Below are 22,936 nucleotides of genomic sequence, written 5' to 3'. Positions count from 1 at the left end.
GAATTGCTTAAAGAACGTATAAAGTGAGCCGTGATTGTTACTGCCCTGCTCCAGTGCCTTCGATGGCTCCCAGGGGTGAGATACAGTTCCCCAGCTGCATTCGAGGCCTCCCAGGCCTGTCCTAGCCTCCATGCCTTTGTATAGCTGGCCCTGCTGCCCGCAATCCCTCCCCATTTCTCTGCCTCGAGGGCTCCTTCCAGGGTGAGGAGAGGAGGGGGAGCGTCGATCTCCTAGCTTCTGAGATCCCCACTCCTTGCGTCTTGGGAGGAGAGGTCAGGACCAGTCACCTAGACCACCACCAGATGGCAAGGCCCAGCAGGGACACGAGCCCTGGCCTTGAAATTGCCTTTGACTCCACCCATGGGCTCCTATGATCCCTCAGGAGCAGGACTCCCAGGTGAGCCTGGCCTGCAGATGGTAAATCACCTGGGAGGAGAAATAGCCTATAAAATCCCCTCCCAAAACAGTGTGTTTTGTATCCTGTAGTGTAAAGGGCTTTTAAAAGCACTGCTCACTCAGGTGGATTTATGGGGCTGCTGCCTACATCTTGCCTCTTCTTCCCACTAGTGTTTACAGGTCCCCTAGACTAGAGTACCCTGGGGTGCTGGTGCTCTTGGTGCAGGGAGAAATAGGATTACACCTTTTCCCTGCCGTTGCTGCTTTGGGGCTACCCCAGGCCAGCAGGGTGCCGGGAAGGGCAGGGTGGAGCCATCTGATTCAACAGAAGCTCCCTGTGGCCCAGCACAGAGCTGAAGTCCCATCATTAGTAACTTTCCAGCAGCAACTTGTCTCCAGAAGGTTCTTGCCATTTGTTGTCACCTGGGATGGGAAAGCTAACATGCCCAAGCTGGAAAAGATTTAGAGGTCATCTAGACCAATCCCTTCATTGTACAGATGGGGAAACTGAGTCAGAGAGGCTAAGGTGCTTGCTCAGAGCCTCATAGTGTGGTACGAGAATTATGGAAGAGCTTGGGTTCTAGGGCAAACCACCTACGTTGAACCCAGCTCTGTCACTTCCTTGTTGTGTGGCCCTGTGAAAGTTGCTTGACATCTCTGAGCCTCTGTTCTCTGATCTGCACATTGCATTGTGAGAATTAAACAAGGTAAATTATGTAAAGCTCTGATACAAAGCCTGAAGCTTAGACAGGGCTTCATAAATATGTCTGGCTTACTCTTATTAGCACGTCGGAATAGTCCTCATTATTATTAATTAGCAGAGTTGGGTTTGAACTCAGATTTCCTGACTCTGAGCATGGTTTTATTGTTACTGTGTGGGGCAACCTCTGCCGAGAGCATTCACTCATGCAGAGTGCACAGAGCACAGGACCGGGATGCTGTGATGGGGAATAGGCACTGAAGTCAGTGAGTCACCCGGGGAACATTGGGCTGGTGCGGGGACCTCAGTGACAGGGCCTGGAGGGAGACAGAGGGAGAAAGTAGAGATCCGGCCACAGCAGTGAGGTGCCTTAATGGAGTCAGTTTCCCTGTAGCCATGCAGCCCTTGGTGCCAGACTCCCCACCATGAGGTCAGGGCTGGCGAGGGTTTAAAGAGCTGATGAAGTATCTGTGGCCATCCAGACCTCTGGGATGGGCTTATTATGCTAAGACACATGTCACTGGCGGAGGATTTACAGGGCAGTGAATCAGTCTCTGGCTGCTCTGGGTTATCACATCCCTGCCTGAGACCTCAGGAGTACGTGTCTTATTTCTGTTCACTGATGCCACCCTGTCCTGGGCACTAGCAGGTACCAGGAGGGCCTCTCCTCTGTCCTCATTCCCCCCTCCCACTTTCATACCCCCACCTTCTTCTTGAATGGGCGCCACCCTCCTCTAGACTCTCAGGACTCCTTAGCGACCCCCTTAACCTGGGTGTACTATGCACTGGGGCAAGGGTCATGCCCCATGTTATAAGCCTGGGCTCAGGTGTGTTACTTGGAGGTTAGAGGGACCTGTAGGGGCCACTGAGGCAGCCAGACTTGCCGCTATTCTCACATTGCCCATGTTGTGATTCTGATTGGAATGCATGCGTGTGGCTGCCCTGCCCCCAGATAGTCTCCGCAAGCCCACCCAGATTGACTCCAAGTGGAATCCCTTAAAAATCCTCCCAGATCACATTCTCTACCTTTCCCCTTTCTCTTTTATATCATAAATATTTGTTAATTCATTCAGGAAGTCTTTATGGAATACCTGCCAGGGGACAGCACTGGGGACACAGGCTGCCATGGTGCCCACAGTCCTGTGGGAGGGGGAGGCATTAAACAAATACATGTGTAATTACAAGTGTGAGAAGTTTGCACGGAGACCTGGCCTACCCAAGGGCATCGGAGAGGCCCCTGAGGAGAAGACTGTGAGGAGAGACTGCAGGGTATACAGGGTCCCCGGGGCGAAGGGGCCTCCATTCCAGGCATTGGGGACAGTCTGGGCCAAGGCGCTATGACAGGAGGATCTGGCAATTTCCAACATCCCACTGAAGCCTGGAGAGCTGGGGCACAGGGGTTGGGTCATGAGGGGCCTGAAGGGTTTCACCAAAGAGCTAGACCTTCATCTCAGGAGTCCTGGGGAGCTGATGAGTAGTAGGACCTGATCTGCTTTTCAAAGGATCCTTCTAGATGCCCTTGGAGAACGAATGGGGAAGGGGGGCAGAACTGGAGGCAACAAAAGCAGTGAGGAAGCCCTTTCGGGTGTCTCTGAAGGGCCCGGGTCACCTCTCCAGCTGGACTGTGGGATCCTGGAGGACAGAAAGCTGGCCTTCCCAGGACCTAGCACGTGGCGAGACTCAGGGAACATGCCCCCAGGGAGCCATGAGCCAGCACCCTTCTCAGTGATAGTAGATTTGCGTTCTGAAGGTTGTTTCTGTAAACGCCCGTCTTCTGTTTCTTTCTGACTAATGACTGGGCTGGCTCCTGGTAGGTAAGTCTGAGCCATAAAAAACAATGACAATGACAGTGATGATAGTAGCTCACATTTGCTGTGTGCCGGGAAATGGGCTCGTTTCTTCACACGCGTGATCTCAGTGACTCATTACAACAACCTGTGGTGACTACTGTTGTCCCCATTGTACAGGAGAACAGACTGCCGTGATTAGGTCACTGGCCTAAGGTCCATAGCCATTAGGTGGTGAAACTCTCTGCTGCCACGCCTCTTGAAAGAAGGCGAGGAGAGACCTTTGCATGTTATCTGGGGATTCCTAGAGGTTAAGGTAACCCTAGGACCTAGAGAGCTGTGTCAAATGGCGGCCTTTCAGGTGTGATGATATGGACAGAAGCAGAAATATTTGGGGCAGTAGTCTCTGGCTCTGGATGGGGGTCGGGCCCCGCAGAACAACTTTCCAGACCTCCGGACTCTGAAAAGCCACACGTTCAGGGAGCTGTGAAGACAAGCTTTCAGGGTGTGAGGGAAGCAAATGGGCTGTTCTCAGATTGGGGCACAAAGTGAGGCCCTGCGCGCAAAGCAGGGGGATTGTGGGGTCAGCAGCATGGAGCTGTTTTGTCCCCTGGGATGCAAGATCTGGGCTCGCAGCTCTTTGAGCGCACCAGGCCACTCTTCCTTCCTGCTGTGCTCGTGAACCTGAGCATATGTGGGCCTGGGTGTTTGGCCTGGTGTCAGCGTAATTCTGTGAGTGCCTGATAACAGCTGAGTATGTGTGTATATTTGTGAGCTTGCTTCAGTGTATTTGTATGTGTTTTATGATTGTGTATGTGTGTGTTGGTCAGTGTGTACATGTCTTTATGCAGTGGTGGTGGGGAGACTTGTATGTTTACACATGCATTTCCTGGGGGGCATGCCGCTTCCATATGCCTTTGTATGTATGCGTGTGTGTTTTTGTGTGTGTTTCTGGCTCTGTGTGTTTCTCCATGTGAACATGTTTAGGTGTGGTTATCTGGGTAATATTTTAGTACAGGAATGATCCTGGAGTGTCAGGGCCCAGCCCCATCCTGGCTCGCGTGGCCCATGAGTTTGTTCTCTGTGTGACCTGAGTATCTGTCCACCTTCTCTGGGTAAGGAGGAGTGTGGAGGTTGTACTTTCAAAGGAGGGGCTTGGGGAGGGCTCTATGAGCATAGGGTGGCCTGTGAGTAGGTGGCCACCAGGAAGGCACCAGCTTAATCCTGGCTTAACATGCCGCCCCTCTTTCACCTGTCACAGTGTCTGACATTCCACCGTTAGTGAGTCATTCCCCATCTGGGACCCTCTTTGATGTGCATACCTCCTAGGGGAGGAGGCCAGGGAGGCCTGGCAGCTTGCTGAGGCCAGAGCCCTGGGAACAGGGAAGGGGGGAGGAGGAATAGTACATCAGAAGGACTCTGGGAAAGCCCCAAAATTCGCTGGTCCTGTTAGAACCGTGGTGGGAGATCCCAGCTGCGGAAGGCAGCCGCTCTAGCTTTATAGAATCATCAGATATCAGCGCTGGAAAGGAGCTTCGTAATACACATACGAAGACTGAAACCTGGCAGGAGGAAATGGGCAGACCCTGGGAAGCTCTTGAAGTGTGGGATGCTGAGTGAGGAGAGGGGACCCTGCCATAGTGACTCTGAGCAGGTCCCCTGTCCTCTGGGCCTCAGGCGCCTGTCTGTACTATGTGGGTGTTGTCCTGGCAGCCCCTTGTGGGCCCTCCTGGCTCTCACTCTGTGACCCTGCTCCTGGCCCCTTCCTGGAGCCTGTGCCAGGGTGGGGTGAGGTGTCCCTACCAGGCTGCCAAGATATCAGGTCTGCCTGCCAGCCTGTGTGCCCAGCATATCTCCTTTCTTGGGGTGATATCTGGATGGGATCTTCCCTTGCCTTTCCTGTTTACTTAGGTGTGCTGTTGGCATTTGCACAAAGCCCCAGAAAGATACTGAGAGACACACCTATTAAAATAGGCTCCTTCCTTGAATGATCTCAGTTTGGGTGCCAGCCTTAGAAATGGCCAGGGGAGGAGGAGCTGGGCTGGGCAGAGGGAAGGCCCATAAGGTGAGGAGCTGCCTCCATCCTGATCACTGTTTCCGGGGCCAGGGTAGGCAACCGAAGGCTCAGTAGGCATCAAAGGCAGGTCAGGCCCACCCACCCATCTTCAGTGACCCCAGATCCCTTTGTTAAAAGGGGAGCAGGTGATGAAGGCAGGATTGAGGATGCAAGACCAAGTAGATCGGGAGTCAGGGGAAGGAACTTGCCCTTCATAGAGCACCTACTGGGTGCTAGGTGCTTTACACTCAGGTGAGAAGGTGGCTCAGAGGCCAGTGCTGACACATGGCTCCCAGGTGCCAAAATGGTTGTGTTGGAATGGAAACCCCTGGTTCCCTAGGTGCTACCTTCTGGGCAGGGAAGGAGGCTCTCGTGAGGATGAGACTGGGCAAGGCTCCCCCTCCTGAGCCTCCAGGTCCTCACCTGTGAGCCTTATGCACTCAGGGAGTGAGTGCACCTTCCTTTCTTTCCTCCGGTCCAGAGGCCCAGCACAGTCCCTGGGCTAAGTGTTGGGAGGATGGGCTGAGCTGTGAGTTCCCCTTCTGGCCTGTAACGAGCGTGCGCGCGCGCACACACGCATGTGTAGGGGGCTCCCTACCCCGCCCACCCCCTGGGCCAGAACTCTCCTGGTTACACTCCCAGTTCTGCCACCGATCAGTTCTGCCACTTTCAGCAAGTGGCTTAACTTCTCTGAGCCTCCATCTACCCAGTGGAAAACTCGAAACATTCTGAATTCTATGGCATACATCTTCCCCAGGGGTCCCAGCAAGAGGCATTGAGCCCTCCTTGGGACGTGTGCAGGGGAAAGAGCAACTTGGCAGAGCAGAAGCACGATGGCTGGTAATTTATCATCATCATCGCTTGAAATTGATTGAAATGGGTGAATGAAGGAATCACGTGTCTGGAATTCTGAAAGACCCTTGAGAAAATCTCTCAGAACATCCTGGAGAAGGAGCAGGGTCATGGGCCCCGATGGCAGGATGGTGGCGTAGTGGCTGGAATGGGTGGGGGAACTGCCGAGAATTGGGGTCCTCCCAGCCAGAGACGCTGCAGGCCTCTATTCTCCACTTGGGACTGCCCTGCACGTTGGTCAGTGACGTGGATGGAAGCGCAGGGGGGCCTGTGGATCAGCTTGGGAGGAGGACTTCTGAACGGGCAGTGGGCCGTCACACGTGGGCAGAGGCTACAGGTTGCCCTCACCCAATCACTGGGGATGGGCTGGGGGTGGAGGCACCAGGCAGCAGCCTTGTGCAAAAGCCCCTGGTGCTTAGTTGACCTAAGCACAGTGACACAGCTGTCTGTGAAGCACAAGGAGCATGGCTGTGTGAGTGGAGGCAGAGCACCCTATCTGGGGAGGGGGCAGGCCTCGTCCCCACGGACTGCACAGGCTGCTCGCTGAGCTTTAGACATCAGTCCCTGCTCTAGTGAATGAAAGCTGAGGCCTCCCCCTGAGCAGCCTGCCCCAGCACTTTGTGCCTCGGGAGTCTCTGTGAGGTCCCTTTAGAAAAAAGTGCTTGTTTAAAAGAGTTCAAAACTGCCAAACTGAATGATATTCTATAGCTCTAGCATCATTTTGCAAGCATGTTCATTCATTCACCAGACATGACACCAGGCCTGTCCCCGCTGCCAGGCTGCCTTTAAGCTCCTCAGAGAGCCCAGACAGACTCCCATCTGCGGCGGTTACTTCTCAGGGCAAAAATACCTTCTTAGGGCAAAAATCAGTGGTTGTACTAGAAGCAGCATCAGTCATAATAATAATAGTACAGCTGGCAACCATTGTGTTTAGTTGCATAATAGTTGCACTTTTATTGGTTATCTCTTACCTCATGTAATCTTTCCCACAACCCTATAAAGCAGGTATCATCATTAGCCCTTTTTTTTTTTTTTTAAGATTTTATTGGGGAAGGGGAACAGGACTTTATTAGAGTACAGTGTGTACTTCCAGGACTTTTTTCCAAGTCAACTTGTTGTCCTTTCAGTCTTAGTTGTGGAGGGCACAGCTCAGCTCCAGGTCCAGTTGCCATTACTAGTTGCAGAGGGCGCAGCCCACCATCCTTTGCGGGACTCGAGGAGTTGAACCAGCAACCTTGTGGTTGAGAGGACGCGCTCCAACCAACTGAGCCATCCGGGAGGCAGCTCAGCTCAAGGTGCCCTGTTCAATCTTAGTTTCAGGGGGCAGAGCCCACCATCCCTTGCAGGACTCGAGGAGTTGAACTGGCAACCTTGTGGTTGAGAGCCCACTGGCCCATGTGGGAATCGATCTGGCAGCCTTTGGAGTTAGGAGCATGGAGCTCCAACTGCCTGAGCCACTGGGCCTACCCATTAGCCCATTTTAAAGATAGGGACACTGAGGTTCAGAAAGGTCTAGTAATTTGCCCAGTTTATTAGAATTAAGACTTGAACACAAGTGGTGTGAAAGGACTTGAGCTGGCCCAAGGGGTGTGATCAGCAGGTCTGGCTGATGTAGTCAGGATTGGCCTCCTGGAGAAGGTGGGATAAGTCAGGCCGTGCAGTGTTGAAAGGAGGGTCCAGAGCTTTATCTGTCCCACTTAATTCTCACTGCGGCCCCCACCCATTTCACAGAGAGGTGAGGGGCCTTGCCGGCAATCTCCCAGCCAGCGGTCTGTGGAGCCATAGTTGAACCCCATTTGCCTGCCTCCAGCTCCCAGCTACCGGTGGGCTCTACCACAGTCCTAGAAAGTGGGCATCAAGAGCACTGTTTTATTTAAAGAAGGGACATGATTTGCCCACTGCCCCTCCCTAAAGATTGACTTGAGTCTAGAACAAGATTTTCTGACTTGAAGACCACTCAGTTTCTTTTGCTGAGTTCTGGGCTGCATCTGCCTCCAGAAATCACATCTTGGGACCTGCCCATGAAGGAACAGGAGCAAAGGCTCATTTCCCTTCATCCAGGGCTGGGTTAGGAGCCACCTTTGGCCCTCTACCCCATGCAGAGGTCAGTAAGATAGCTGTGAGGCTGGGCAGAGCAGGGAACTGACATCCGGGGTCTTTGACTAACCTTGCTGTGTGACTTTGGGAAAGTCCCTTCCTCTCAAGGCCTCCCTCACCCTCGTAATGCGGCTCTTTGGATCTGAGGCCCTTTCCAGTGGTGGCTTTCTGGGGTGATGGGCATTTGCTAAGCCTGCCATATGCAGGGCTCTGAGCTGGGTCTTCTGGGGGACACAAGGTCCTCCAGGGTGGACGTATGTGGTATGATGGGGGGTTTGGTTAGTGGAAACCCTCCCTGTTCTGAAGACTCACTCCCCAAGATCTGTGCTCCTGGTCTCTTGTTAATCTGTACACTGCTCACGTCATAGTGTTCATGGCTGTCTTTGTCACCGCCTAGCACATAGTGGGCTCTTGATAATTGGTGACTAAGTGAATGTTATAGAGAGTTTGAGTCCCCAAGGTCATGGTCAGTTTGTGTGTGTGGGGGGGGGGCGGGGGGAATACATGCAGAGTAGGCTTCAAGGAGAAGGCTGCTTGTCAGAGGAACGTTAAGTGTAGGTTTAGGAAGAGGGTGTGGAGAGGAAGTGACACATGTCTCACTCAACCTCCTAGAAGGGAGAAAAAAACATGTTTTAAACTCAGAAATAGGATAAAGTTGTCAATATTGCTATGTAATGAGCTACATAAATTGTGAAACATGCTTCATGGTTCTGTGTTACATGAGTGTAAAAATTGTACAATTTCCATCAGTGTAGAAAATAAAAATCAAGAAAAAGTACAAGTCCATTGGGGGCACTGGCTTGACAACAACACCTGTGAGGGAAGAACCCATCCAAGTTAGCCAGGTGCATCTCCCCTCCCCCCATACCTGGCAAGAGGCCAAGGTTGGGAGCGCTTATGTAGTAAAGGTGTAGATTTCTGCCTTCATGCTGTGTCTTTTGGGAAAAAAAGGCCTACTGTCCCCTTGTCTGCCACCATTTGTGGTCCCTCTGCACCAGGCATTGCCCTGTGGGTCACCCCTCTGGAGGATGGTCCCTCCTGAAGCTAACACTTAAGAGATATTTGCTGAACTACAGCTGATTAGAGCACCTTCTTGGGTACTCTAAGGTGAGAGTCATTGGACTGCACTGGAAAGCCTGCTGGATGAGAAGGCATTTCAACTGGGCCTTGCAAGGATGTGTAGAATTCTGACAGGTGGCCACAGGAATAGGTCTTCGATGGATGTGAGAGATTGAGTGGGAGGAAAAAGTAAGGGGAGAAAGATAGGAAAAGGGAAAGTTTAAAGAGGCTGGGCAGAAGAGGGGGTCCTGTGGAAAAAGCTGGCTAGGAAGCTGTGTGTTCTTAGGAGATTCATTTTACCACTCTGAGCAAGATTGCTTCATTTGCAGAAAGGGATAATGTTTCTCTGTTATTTTCTGTTTGTGTGGGTGATGAGATGATGTGTACAGCCAGTGTTTGACCTTGTCATGTCTAGGATGCTGGGGCCATAGAGGGGGACAGATCCCGCACAGGACATGACTTTACAGCAAATGTCTGTCTACCTTTCCCCCTGGACCAGAGAAGGCCCCTAAGTCTACTCTCTATTGTGTAATGAATGAAATGTGATGTTCAGGTTGTGCACAACACTGATTTCAAAATGAGAGGCTGGAATTGAGGCTGGGGTAGTAAATCCCCAGAACCCTCTCAGACAACCCCTCCCTCAGGAATTCCCCTTCCCCATTTTCCTCTCCTTCCAGCAGCCTGTGGATTCCAAGTCCAGAACACTCCAGGCTGTGGCCCCTTGAGCCTCCAAATCTATCCCATCCCCTGTAAAGGGGGCACTGACTGGTTCAGTCGGTATGTATTGACCACCTGTCTCCCCTCCCACCGTTGGGCCAGGAGCTTTTGGAGTTGGGGGTGGGGTTAAGCTCTGTCCTCAGAGTCCAGTGCAGCCTAGTAGAGATGGACCAATGGCCTGAATGGGGGCCCACTGCCAGCTGAGGTCTGCCATACTCCTCCCAGGAGGGGGCCCCTCCCTACCATGCGTCATGAGTCGGGTGAGGCAGCTGTCTCTCTAGCTAAGGCCCGGACTTCTCTGGGACCTGACTCCAAATCTTGAAGCACGCATTGGGGAATGAATGCTCAGCAAACACTCAGCCCCTCCATCCCTCCTTAAGCTAGACGCTAGGGACCCTGTCCCTAGGTGGTTGCCCTGCTGGGATACAAGGGCTCCAGGCAAAGGGCTCTACCCTGAGAGCCAGTGATGGTCGCCTGCTGAAGGAAAGTCACCCAGGTTAGGGGTCTAGGTGGCCAGGGTAGCCGCCGGCCCTCAGAAGACCGCACGCCTGCTCTCAGAGCCTTAGTTTCCCCAGTCTGTACAGCTAGCCGCCGAGAACACAGAACTCGCGGGTGGAGGAAAGCGCCTTGTCAATCTGGGACGGTGTGGGGGGCGTGGATTCCTTAAGGCGGGTGGGGGTGTGTGACCTCGTTTCGGGAAGAGGTGAGGGGGCCGCGGCGCCCAAGACCCCGGGGGTCCCCGCCCATCCGCAGCCCCGCCCCCTTGTCCCCCGGCCCCCACCCTTGCGCCCGGGGGGCTCGGGCTGCCTCGGCCGCTGCAGGCTCGGCTCGGCTCGGTGTCGCCATGGCAACAGCGGCTTAGGGGGCGGGGGCGACGTGGCGGGCTGGGTTGGGCTGGGCCCGGCCGGGCGGGCGGCGCGGGGTGGGCTGGGCCGCGCTGCGCGGGCCGGGCCGTCGGCGCTCGGTCGGCGGGCGGGCGGCGCGGGCCACGAGCTGCTGGGGCCGAGCCCGAGCCCGCGCCCGCCCTCGGCCTCGCGGCCGCCCAAGCCAGGGCACGGGTCCCGCTTGGGTCCCGGGCCCGCTGCCGTGCTAACCCCGCCTCCCCTTCCCCCTCTTGTCGCCCCGCGCTCAGGGCTTCCTCAGCCGCCGCCTCAAGGGCTCTATCAAGCGCACCAAGAGCCAGCCCAAGCTGGACCGCAACCACAGCTTCCGCCACATCCTGCCGGGGTTCCGGAGCGCCACTGCTGCCGCCACTGCCTCCTCCGCCGCGGACAATGAGAGGTGAGCCCGCCGCCGCCGCCCGGCCTCCGCGTGCCGCCTCCCCGGGATGCGCCCTGGAGGGCGCGGGGACAAAGCGAGAGCCGCGCTCGGGCGCACGGAAAGCGGGAGGGCACCCCACGCCGCCCTCCGGCAACTTGTGGGGCCACCTCGGACAGGGGGGGCACGACAGGAGATCCCTTCTCTCTGCCCCGGGTGAGGCCGGGCGGGAAGTGCCCTCGTGGAGAAGTCCTGCCTCGCCTTGCGGAGGTGGGCATTGTTTCCCGGGCAATGCAATGCCCAGAGCTGGGGACAGAAGTGGCCCTTCCACCCCCAGGACCCATTCCCCTGCTTCTGGAACCCCTGGGTGTCCGATACAAAAGGCATTTTCTGCTGGGTATTGCTGAGACCCAGTGGTGAGGAAAAGGGTGAACATCTGGATGGGAGGAGGCTGCTTGGGGGGCACATCTGCTCTAAGTAGGGCGCGTGCTCCGCTGGGGGCTGGGGCGAGCAGACGGGGCAGTGCCCAGGCCCTGAGCTCAGGGGCATTGCCTGAGGCCGGGAAAGAAGAGCCTCATCTTCTCCAGCCTGGGCAGCTGCTTCCCTCCCTTACTGCTCCACTCCCAGGGGTGTCTCCTGTTCCCTGTTTCCTTTTCCTGGGCAAGCCAGGAGCAGGGTGTGGAAATTCCAGGGGGAGGTGGCTTGTGAGGCGGAGGAGGTGGTTCAGCCGGCCCAGAGTCACTGGCAAGGGAGCAGGCTTCAGCTCGCAAGGGCAAGCCATCCTGTCCGCGTGCGGGGGCACTGGGCGGACACAGTCTCTCGGGGCCCAGGTCCCCCTCCTTGAGCCACGCCAGCCACGGCACCTTTCCATTTGGGCACAGGTACACTGATGGATTCCGGTGCCAGTTAGAACGTGTCCCTGCTCAGCTAATGGAGGTGAAAGAATGGGCAGGCACCAAGGAGCCTTTTCAACATTCAGACCCGACATCTCAGGCCCCTGGCATCTGTCTTCATAGTGCTGTGCCCTGTGTATGACCGGCACGTTGATGAGTAGGGGAGGCACGAGGAGAATGACATTGCCTCTCTGCTCCCCCTTGGTTCTAGCAGGCAAAGGAGTACAAGTTGCAGCCCAACTCCTGCCCAAGGTTGAGTGACTGTTTGACCCCTAGCATCTTACCGGAGTGTGGCCCCTGTAGAATTACTAGACCTTTCATTTCCCCCAGCCCGGAGCTGTTCTCTCTAGTGTATCCCTACCACTGCCTGCAGCTGCTTTCCTGCCCCAGTTGCCAAGCCCAGCCGGAGGCAGGACCCTCAGCCTTTCTCTGATGGCCGTGGTGCCCCAGGGGACCAGGCGTGCCCTGGCAGGCAGATGGATGCAGCCAGACCAGAGCTCAGTGCTGGGTGCAGCCACTGCGTCTTTGAAAATTTCACTTCCCATCTTTGTTACTGTCTGGGCGGCAGGCCACCAGGTTTGCTGCCTTCCTCCCTTTGCCCGGCCCCGCCTCCGGCTTTCTCCCCCAGGAACATGCCCTTCTCTGCGCTTTCCTTGGCGGGGGTCAGGACCCTCTGCACCCGCATGCGGGGGCTTGTGTACGTACCCCGTTTTGTGTGCATGTGTTGGTTGTCGGGGAGCAGGAGAGAGAGCAGGTCCGGCTTCCAAGTGTGTCTGCCCTCCCGGGAGCAGACAGCGTGCGTACCATGTTTACCTCCCTCCAGTGGAGAGCCTGCACCGAGAAGCCGGAGCCCGGTGAACGCTTGGGTGGCAACCCTGGCCAGAGGTTGGGGCATGGCCGAGATGACCTCGCGCAGGTCCTGCCCAGCTTGGCCTCAGGTCAGCCTTGCCATATGCTGAAGGGGCGTGGAGTTGGGGGGTTGGGAGTGAAACTATAAGCCCATTTCTAGAAACGTTGGTAAACGGTAGCGGTTGGAGCAGAATGGCACTGGCAGTGGTGTGGAATTGTCTTATTAATTTTCTATAAACAAAATCTGTCTTGGTGACTTCTCTGGCACAGGAAGGGAGCCCCAATCTCCCATGGACAGGCAGAGAGACTGTTTGAAATTTCTCTTCCCAGCCTTGGAGCTGAAATAGGCTTTGCTAGGACTGGGGTCTCCTGCTTTGCTGCTTTGCTTAGAAATAGATTCATCGGCTGCTGCTTGGATGGATGGGCAGGTATTTTTTTTTGGGGGGGGGGCAGCTCCTGGAGTTTTCCTGTTTGGAGTTGAGTGAATGAAACCAACTACGGTGACCCAGCCCCCCCACCCCCCCAAAGCTCATGGCCAAACCTGGGTGAGTGGCAAGGCACCTCCCCCTACTCTGACTTGGTGGGTTGTGCTAGTGAAGACTGGGAGGACAGAATGGCTGCCTTTGGCTTGGCGTAGCAGGCGAGGAGGGGGTTGAATCCTGCTCTATGGGACCCCCACTGGGCTGCCATGCCTTTGGCTGGAGAGGGTTAAGTGCAGAAACGCTAGCCTCAGTGAGGGGATCAGAATGGGAAGGGGGAGGGGGTCCTAGGGTGGCAAACGTGAGCCCTGGTCCCCGTTGCCTCCCCCTGTAGATAGCACAGGGCACTTGGGGGTGGCTATTTGGGTTCTGACTTTGGAGGAACCTGTCTGCTTCATGGCTACTGAAGTGGCTTTGTTGCACGCGGTCTGCTGTGCTCTGCAAACTGCTGTGTAGGGGAGGTTATTTTTTGCGCTGGAATTTTCTTACTTGGAGGTTGAAAACCAGTTGGTTCTGGGCTGCCTGGGAAATAAGTCTGCCCCAGGCGTGGTGGCACTGAGGCTGGCTGATTTGGGGAGAGGGCTGATGCCTGGTTGCGAGGCTGGAGTCAGAGCACTCAGGGCTTGGTGGGCACAGTTGGGCTCTGGCGATCCCCTGGGCCACAGGTTTGAGCCTTTGTATGTGTTCCCCTGAAGTGTCCTGGGGGAGGTTCCCAGCTGGTCTCCAAAATCCCTGGACCCTTAGACACTCATTTCTTCTTTGGAGGTTTGGAAATAAGCACCAAGGACAGTAATCATGCCTCCTGAATAGCAGAAATGAATGCTGCTCAGAGGCTTCCAGGTGAAAGGTGTGTGGCAAAAGCATTTTTGTTTTGCAGGCTGGAAATGTTGCTGCTTCATTTACAAGGAAGTTTTAATGTGGGTAAAAACAATCCAGGATGTGGTGGTTCTGCCTTCCCAGAAGATAATTTCTAAGTCACTCATTTATTTATTAATGTTCCTGAGTAGCTGGGAGGTTCAGCTGGCAATGTTATATTTTCTTCATCCCTTTTTTTCCTGATACTGTTTCTGGGTGACTCTGGTCCTCCACCCGTAGTGGGAGTATGTCCTCTCTGGCTCTCTGTTCCCCTGCCCCCATCATTACTCTGAAGTGACTGTATCCCCCTTCCCATTCTTCCAGTGCAGAGCTTATTGCATAAACGTGGGCAACCCAAGTGGAGGGATGCAAGGCTGCTGTGTGTGGAGTTAGAGATGGATTACCTCTCCCAGGGATTATGTGTTACCTGGAGTCCACACCTGAGTTACTAATGGTGGGATTCCAGGCAGTGTGAGCCTGGGGAGGGAGATACTTGGAAGTAGGGTAGGGGGGCTTCCAGGGACCCTCAGTTGGCCCTGAGTAGGCAGAAATCATTTCTACCCCTTTGGGTGAGGCAGTCCCTGGGGGAGAGGAAGTTTGATGAGAAGCAGGGAAAACGGAAGATGGGATCTGTTTTCCTGCTTTAGTTGTTGACAGTAGCTGCAGGAGGGGCTGGGCATCCAGGCCTGGCTTTTCTTGCCCACTCTCCCTCCTCTACCATAGACAGTGAGGGCCTGATCCTTCTCTGCCCTCCCTTGGGTGACTGTGCAGTTTAGACAGTCTCTGTGCATAATGGAAAGTATGTGATCTTTGGTTTTGAAGCCAGGCTTTCTTGGGGCAAGTCATTTAACCTTTTTGAGTCTCAGTTTGCACGTCTGCAAAATGGGCCTGATGATAATGTTGGTGGAGGCATTAATGTTAATATATTCAGCATGTATTTAATAGCAAGTATCTGTCCTGTTCAGTGCTGTCCGCTTTGCAACTAACATGAGGTTTGCACATTTCTTCTATGTTTTAAAAATTTTATTCTATAAGTAATAACGTGTGAAAGAGGCTAGACTAGCATGTTGTAAGTTTTCAAAAAGTGGTACTTAATGTTGGTAGGGAAAAGTCACTTCATCTTGGTAAGCCTCAATTTTCTCATTATTAGCGTGGGAATGAAAACAAGCAATTGTGGCGTGGCTGTGAGGTCCAAGAGAGAGTAGATATTACCATCCCTTATGAGGTGAAAAGGACTGTACAGAGGATCATTATTACCTTGAAACAAGAAATAGCCAGGCGGAGTGACCCTTGTTCCGGTCTACACCTGGGAAAGCAAACTTCTGCTGTATGTGTTTTAAAAATCGATTTTAAAAATTACATCTTATATTGGATCATACTTGTTTCTAATCATTTAGGCATTTAGGTTATCTAGCCTTTCTTTATTAAAAATGATGCTGGTATTTAAGTCCTTGAATATTTATCTTTGTCTATGTCTCTGATTGTTTCCTTAGGATAAAGTCTTAGAGATAGAATTATTAAATCAAAGAATAGAAACAATTTGAGGTTTTTGATAAAAATGACCCCCAGTGAAAATCTGTAATAATTTACACTCCCCAGTGATTTTTGAGAGTGCTCACCTGTTTCCTCACACCCTTTACAATGTTGGGTGTCATCATGAAAACACTCTTTGTCATTTGAATAGTCAGATAAAAATGGTTTTTCTTTGTTGTTTGCGTTTCTTGGCTTGTTAGTGATTGAATATTGTTTTCTGAGTTTAATGGCCAGTAGTGCTTTTCCTTTTGAGTCTTGTCTATTCCTGTCCGTTGCCTTCTGAACGTTCTGACAAGCCCCCTTAGAGGACGTTGCTCTGTATGGCCTCCCTCTGCTCTGAAAGGCCCCAAGGAGATAGATCTTTGTTAAATGGGCCTCTGTCTTCCAAGACGTATAGCAGGGAATTCATTAATTACCTGCAAGTACCGCTCCCCAGTTCTTCCCCCTCTCTCCTCCCCTCCTCTCCATAAGAGAATCAGATTAAATTCTTAATCCGATAATTATCATAAGGAGGCCTGGTATTTACACAGCACTTGGAGAGGTCTTCTGCCCTACAGTGTAGGCAGGGAGTGAAGGCGCTATGAGATTCAGGGAAACTGAGGCACACAGTCAAAGGCCTGGAGGTGGGACCATCACAAAAAACAAGCCTTGCGACCAGGTCCCAGCCCACCTGCAGCCTCGTACTTGGGGCCCCATGGGCAGGGCTGATTGGAGCCCCACACGTGAGCCCCGTGATGCGGAGCCTCCTCTCCAGAGAGGGAGGGGAAAGCCACAGAACACGACCCGGACGTAGAGAAGAACCCATTTATTTTTTGCTTTCTCATTTTTATCACCCTCCTTTTAGATCTGTGGCTCCCTCGTGTATCTTCCAGAGATGCAAGCCGGGCAATATTTTTCGGAACAGTGGAAATTAGCTAGTGAGAATGTGATCAGCCGCAGGCTGGGGTTTCAAAGGCTGGAGACGCCTGTCTTTGTACCAGCATCTGTTGGCATGTGTACGTCTGTGTGAGCATGTTTTTGTATGTCTTGCAAGTGGGCACCTGCCCTCATGAGTGTGCGTGTGTATATTACATGTAAATGTCCTGTACATGCCAGTGCATTTGAAATGATTAATCACATGTAAAGCATTTGTGTTTGGCACTTCATATTGGGTTGGACCATGTGAAGTGGCTGTTTTTGTAGGTTGAATATAGACATATGGTTCAATCTAAGAAGTGCTCAGTAAGTGTTGGCTACCGTTATTATTATTGTGTCTGTTTTCTTTTTACGTCTACATGTGTGTATAGTGTGTTCCGTGTTTAAGCCAAGTCTCAAATGTGCATGCATATCTGTGTGCAATTTCTGTCTGGGTGAGAGGCCACTGAGCTGGCCAGTTTTGTGAACAAGCTGCCTACCTTCTTGGGGAGAACCTTGCAGGGCTCAGCATATACCTGGGCCATGAGGTTAGCCACCCTCTTAATCCCCTCTTGCCTTTAGGTACCAGGAGAGCCCATGCCTGAGGGGTGCCGTGGGGCCTATCCCATTCTCCCCAAGTAACCCTGCCTATTTCCAGGTCCCATGTCTGAGGATATGCAAATAGACTCTTTAATGGAATCCCTTTGCAAAATATTACTTGAAGCAGAAAGTTAATTACCAGGCTCTAATTAATGGCTATTTTAGAAGGCCACAGAAGAGATCATAGGGAGACCGAACAGGAGAGAGGGAAAACACCCAGCTCCCCGGGCTGGCTTGGTGACTCCTTCCCAGGTGGCAGAGCACACTTAGCTTCTCCCCTGCTCTGAGCTGCCTGCCCACTCCCCTGCGATGATAGGCTGTGGGTGAGTGAAAAAGTGCCCTCTGCATGAGGAACCTCTGGTGTGCTGGTCTCCTGGCAGTCAGTCCATCCATCTGTGAGGAGGGGCCTGGGCCGCATTCCCAGCCTGGAATGGGGTGTGTGAATAGCTGTGCATAGCAAGCTTGGACTGAGGTGAGGCCGTACCATTGCACCCTGACCCCCCAGCCTTCTGAGGCCTCCGAGAAGCCAGGTGACATGCCCAAGGCCGGGGCTATGGGAGGGACAGTCACTGGCCACTCTGAGATGACACTAACCCCTTTCTTACCCCTCCAGGTGCCTTTGGGCTACTACCTACAGGCGCCCTGTGACTCCCCACCCCACCCCCAATGCCTGAGGCAGGTTCCCCAAAGGCCATATCTCCACCAGGAGCCAGCCGCCCCCCCGCTTCCCTCTTGCTCAGTTTGGAGTCACCTGTGATCATACCTGCCCACCTACCTCAAAGGGCAGGCTTAAAGCCCAAGGAGATTATTATGATGGAAATGACGTGGAGTTTCCCCTCCCAGCTGGGGGTGCCAGGAAGGGTGGCCTGTGTTACTGTCCCCTCCTGAGCTAGAGGACATATATCTTCTGCGGGCATATGTCGGTACGACCTTGTGGATGGGTGCACAGCGTCACACACATATTGGGGACACAGCACAGCCTCGGCTGCCCGGCAAGTCTTGTCTACGGGCCACACACATGCCACCTGGGCATGCACTTGTAAGAACCTTCCTTGGCATTTGGAAGGCAGGTCTTGTGAGGTAAGGACCCAGCGGAAGGAGAGGGAGACAGGATCCCCACCTGCTCAGGTCCCTGGCAGCCTGCCTGGGACTATCCTGGGCATTCCTGGGGAGAAGGGGAGGGTAAGAAGTGACCCCAAGGCTGGAGGTCAAACCTGATCCTTGCGGTATGCTAAGAATAGGGCCTCCCTGACACCCCCACTTGTACCTGCTCAGGAAGCCTGTGAGCACCTCACTCCTGGGCTTGTTCCTTGGAAGACGGCAACTGATAGTGGTGGCCTGGGCAGGCTGGTTGGAGGCGCTACCTTGTGCCTTGAGGAAGCGCTCAGGTTTTGCCCAATAACTGAATGTGCTTCAGAGTTCTGAGAGGGGAGGGGCCAGAGGACAGCCTCGACACTCCTTCGAGGGCCTCCCAAAGGCAGCCTGAGCAGGTCTGTCGTTCCCACCCTCACACCGCCCCTCCCCTGCTGCCACACTGTCCCTTGACTGTCACAGGCCAAGCTAGAGCGAACCGGTGTTCAGGAATTATAGGAACTTGGCTCGTGATCCAAGCTTTACTCAGTGGGATCAATCTTAGAAAAGCCATTGAGTCTGTTTTCCCATCTCTCAAGTGGGGCTAGTAGGGTAGAAATTGGCTCAGCTAGAAGGTGTGTTTGCCCATTTCTCTGCATCAGATGCTGTGTGGAGGGAGTTACTCCTGTCACAGTGATCCCCCAGCTCCCTCTTTCAGTGGGCAGCCCCCGTGGGAGAGGGCCTTTCTCCAGCCCCATCTTCGGTCCCTGTTCCAGCTGGCTCGGGCTCGCACCCGGTTACTGACACCTGCCTTTTGCCTGGACCTTTCTCGCACCCTCAGGGCCCTCATTTGCAGGCTGGGCATGATTGTAAAAGAGCACAGTGGGCAGAGATATAGACGCCACCCCGATAGCAGTAGCACAGGCCCTGATTTAATGCAACTGTGTCGTGGGGGGTTTTCATACCAGGGCAGTGAATTAGTGCGGCGGCTCCCTGTGCCCACTGACTAAGGGGAAGTTAATTTCATGCTCTGTCTTTTTGACATTCGTAATCAAAGCACTGTATTGCAGCTGCAGACTCTTAGCACTTGAAGAATATGTGAGCCTTAACAAGTCCTGTTTCCGGAGGGGGGGGTGTTGATTAATAGGTTGTTCTCAGCCCCACCCCCTCGGCTCCTTATTCCCTTTCCTGCCTTCTTTTCTCTTTTCAGCTTCCCCAGAGCTCATCTGGACATTCAGTCCCAGAATTGACTCTGATACAACCCTGCTCTTGACTTGGAAGGCGAGGGGCTGGCCCCTGAGTAGGACTGGTCAGCCCAGCCCAGGGCTGACCTGTATGAAGAGGGATTGCCTGAGACACCTGATAAAATGCAGATTCTTGGGCCCTGCCTCAGACCTTCCGAATTAGACTCTCTGGTGGAGGCATTGTGTTTCCCCAAAGTTTGAGAAGCACTGCTCAAAGTTTCTTTCTTTTGCAGAAGTGGAAGGAAGTGTGCCCTAGCTGTGTGCCAGCAGCTACTAGGCACTGCCCATGCTGTGTTCTTATTGATCCCTCATTTTAAGAGGGGTTTTTGTTTTCCATTTCACAGATATAGAAACTGAAACTCCAAGAGGGGACCATGACTAGCCCAGAGTCACACAATGGGGGGTGGACCCCATGCCCAGGCAATCCATTCCTTGTTTGGTGCCCCACATCCCCCCATTAGCATGCGGGCCCTTTCTTTTTATGATTGTGGTGCCTTTTGAAATAAACCTTCCCCATCCTAGAGGAGTGCCAGTAGCCCCCTCTTGTGTTCGCATGGGGCTTCCCACTAGGAAAAGGTGCTGTGGGTCTCCCAAGGGAACTTGGAACAGTTAGGGCATTTGTGACTGCGACCTGCATTTTATAGGTGAGGTGGATGAGGCTCAGAGAGCTGAAGGGGCAGATCTGGAATTGGAACTTGTCTGCTAACTCCAGGTCTGGTGCTTTCCCACCTGTGCCACCAAGGCCCACTCTTGCCATCTCCTCAGTTACAGGTGGGGAAACTGAGATTCAGAGAGATGTAGTCACTGACCAGGATCAAGTGAGTGGCAATACTGTGATTCAAGCCAGGGGCCACTGAGTGACAGCCTGGAGGACAGGACTAGCCACCGGTTCAGGGCTGGCCCAGGTGTCCTTGGCCCCTACCTGGGAGTGGAGGTCTTTCCGCACAGCCTCGGGGTTTTGGCTCAGGAATGAAAGTGGTTGTGCAGAGGCCACTGGGAGAAGCCAGGCCAGGTGGGGTGGGCTGCCCTCTCAATGGAGGAGCCCAGGTACCTGTTGGGGGGCATGGGGGTAGGAGGGGAAGAGGGAGTCTGGGCCTGGCGGGCGTGGAGCTGGAATTTGAAGCTGCCCCATCCCCATGCTGCCACTTGCTGAGGTGTGCCTCAGTCACTCAGAGCTGGTCCAAAACCTAACTCTACCGACTGTGTCTCTCTGAGCCTCAGTTTCCCCATCTTAACACAGCAAAAAGCAAAACTAATACGTCGGGGTCCAGGATTCTGGGATTTCTGGAAGGACAGCAGCTAGCACAGGGTGGTGTGTGAAGACTTAGGGGCTTTGCTGCTCTGCCTTCAGGCCGTGCAGCTCCTGGAGCTGTCGCAGAACGGAGCCCTGGCAGCAGGTGGGGACAAGATGTTTTTCATCTTTGCACTTGTCGTGGCGACCTTCTCTGGGTGCTGTGGTCACACCATCCCCCACAGCCCTCGAGTGGACCCTCGTGATGGGCCAAGCTCCATGCCCAGCGCCTGTACATGCAATTTTCTCATTTCATCCTTGCAGCAGCACTGAAGGAGAGGTGCGATGACTGCTGTCATTTTACAGAGGAGAGGGAGGCGCAGACAGACTGAGCAAGTGGCCTAAGTCATGCCGCTTGCGAGTGGCTGAGCTTGGACTCAAACTCAGGCGGCCTGGCTTTATTATAGAAAGCCCTCCATCGAGCCCTGGTCTGCATGGTCTGTGTTCAGATGCTCTGTTTTACCAACGGTGTGCTCTGTCAGTAATAACCTCAATAAAGTAACTGCCGTGTCGGAAGCGCCTCCTGCGTGCCAGGCATTGCGTGTTGTATGCTCGTCATCTCTAATCCCCCCAGTTATTCTCATTTTGTCCTCCCCCCATTTACAGGTGACAAAACTGGCCTCAGGGGTAAAATCACTTTTTGGGGGTTACCCCCAGGATTAATTTAGAAACTAGGTCTCTGTGGACCCAAAGCCAGGGCCCTCTCTATTGTAACGGATCCGGTGGCCGGGCCTGCCCTCCGTGCATCACTGGCAGGAACTGCCTTCATCCTCACAGAAGCCTGTGTGCTACACACTGGGGTTATCCCTGGTTTGCAACCCGGAAACGTGAGTTGCACAGCTGGAATGGCAGACCTCAGATCCCAACCCAAGTTGCCTGGCTCCCACGTCTGTGCTCTTACCCACCGCACAGTGCTGCCTTCTCCCTGTTTTACAGGTGAGGAAACAGGGTCCGACAGGTAAAAGCCATTTGCCCTGCATCAGAGAGCAGGTGAGTGGCAGGCGTGGGATTTGCAGCTTGATCTTCCCACAGTGTTTTACTGTCTCCCACCTGAGAGAACATGACAGCTGCCAGTGGGGGTGAAGCGGTGTCCTTGGGCTCTGCAGGAGGCTGTTGGGGGTGCTGAAGTCCTGAGGGGATAGAGGTGGCAGTGGAGGCGGTCTTTCTCCTGGTCTCTGGGTGGGCACCCCAGGATATGAGGGTAGGGCTGGCTCGCTGACTGCCCTCCACACTTGCAGTTGATCAATGATTATCAGTGTCTTTCTCTGTGGGCTCCCCCAGGGTTCTGGGCCCCCACATTTCTTCTTGGCAGAGCTCATGAGCTGTGGGTGCATTTGGATCGATTTATGATGCTGAGTGAGGTGGGGCCGGTGGAAAAGGTCATGGGTCGGCTAACTGGCCTTGCATAGCAGCGCCCCTTTCCCCCCAGGTCAGCATGTAGAGGTCACTTTCATCATTGCCCAGGAGGGTGAAGGGAAAAGAGTGATGACAGCAGGCAGGCACTCCCCAGACCAGCCTTTGTCTGGACCTCAGGGAAGATGGGTGAAGCTGATGCGGAGACCTTCAGCTAGACTGGCGGAACGGGGTCCCTGATGATGCAGCCAGGCTCCCGGCTGATACAGCCCTGTGTGGAGTGGAGATGGCACTGGGCATGTGCAGAGCTGGGAGTAGGTGGGGCAGTGGCAGTGCCATGGCCGGCTTTCTGCCAACAATCCCGTTCTGCCTGCCCACGGTAGTCTTGTCCAGTTGCCCTGTTCATGTGAAGCCCACATTTTTGATGGTGGTTGTTCACGGGAGTAGTGAAAGCCTGCTCCAGGGGAGTTACAAGTTACAGGATGATGGAGTGGGCAGGGGATTTAGCGAGCAATCTGTCCAGAGTTTCTCAAACTCTGTTCCCGAGGCTTCTGGAGGTGCGACTAGATGTTTTCTTCCACAGGCGTGTGGTCATCCTGACTCTGTGACTCAGGACTTCTCGGACTAGAGGCCCTACAGTCTCACCTCGTTTAATCCAGGGCTTCCTGTCCCCCCCACCCATCGCAGGAGCAGCTGTTGACATCTGTGGAGCAGTAGTGTTCTGCAGAACAGTCTTTGGTAAACACTGATGGGAAGCGTTACCTGTCCTTAGAAGCGTGCTTTTAAGAGGGAACTTGCGAAGTATTCCATGCCTTTAGGACCTGCAGGAGTAAGCCTCGAATGATGGCATTGCTGGCCCAGCAACAGTTATGGGGCATGTTTTTTTGGAATGAGGCATCCCCAGGTCCTCAGAGCCATTCCTCAAAGCAGCTACCAACTGTCCTGTGTGTGGG

At 53.9% G+C, this 22,936-nt stretch overlaps 1 protein-coding gene across 8 annotated transcripts in view; it reads left to right on the top strand.

The window, feature by feature from the left end:
* Positions 1 to 22,936, top strand: part of DAB2IP (DAB2 interacting protein) — a 183,842-nt gene that overhangs the window by 92,789 nt on the left and 68,117 nt on the right. For all 8 annotated transcript variants that reach the window (XM_074330947.2, XM_088793318.1, XM_074330951.2 and 5 more), the window contains one exon: positions 10,797 to 10,945. In XM_074330947.2, the coding sequence (XP_074187048.2) occupies positions 10,797 to 10,945 (149 nt within the window). The remainder of the gene's footprint in view (positions 1 to 10,796; positions 10,946 to 22,936) is intronic.

The sequence above is a fragment of the Rhinolophus sinicus genome, chromosome 16 (genome assembly GCF_057876585.1).
Source record: "Rhinolophus sinicus isolate RSI-liver-muscle chromosome 16, RSI-T2T, whole genome shotgun sequence".
In the NCBI taxonomy this organism is placed as follows: domain Eukaryota; kingdom Metazoa; phylum Chordata; class Mammalia; order Chiroptera; family Rhinolophidae; genus Rhinolophus; species Rhinolophus sinicus.
This window is presented reverse-complemented; position numbering and strand designations above follow the sequence as displayed.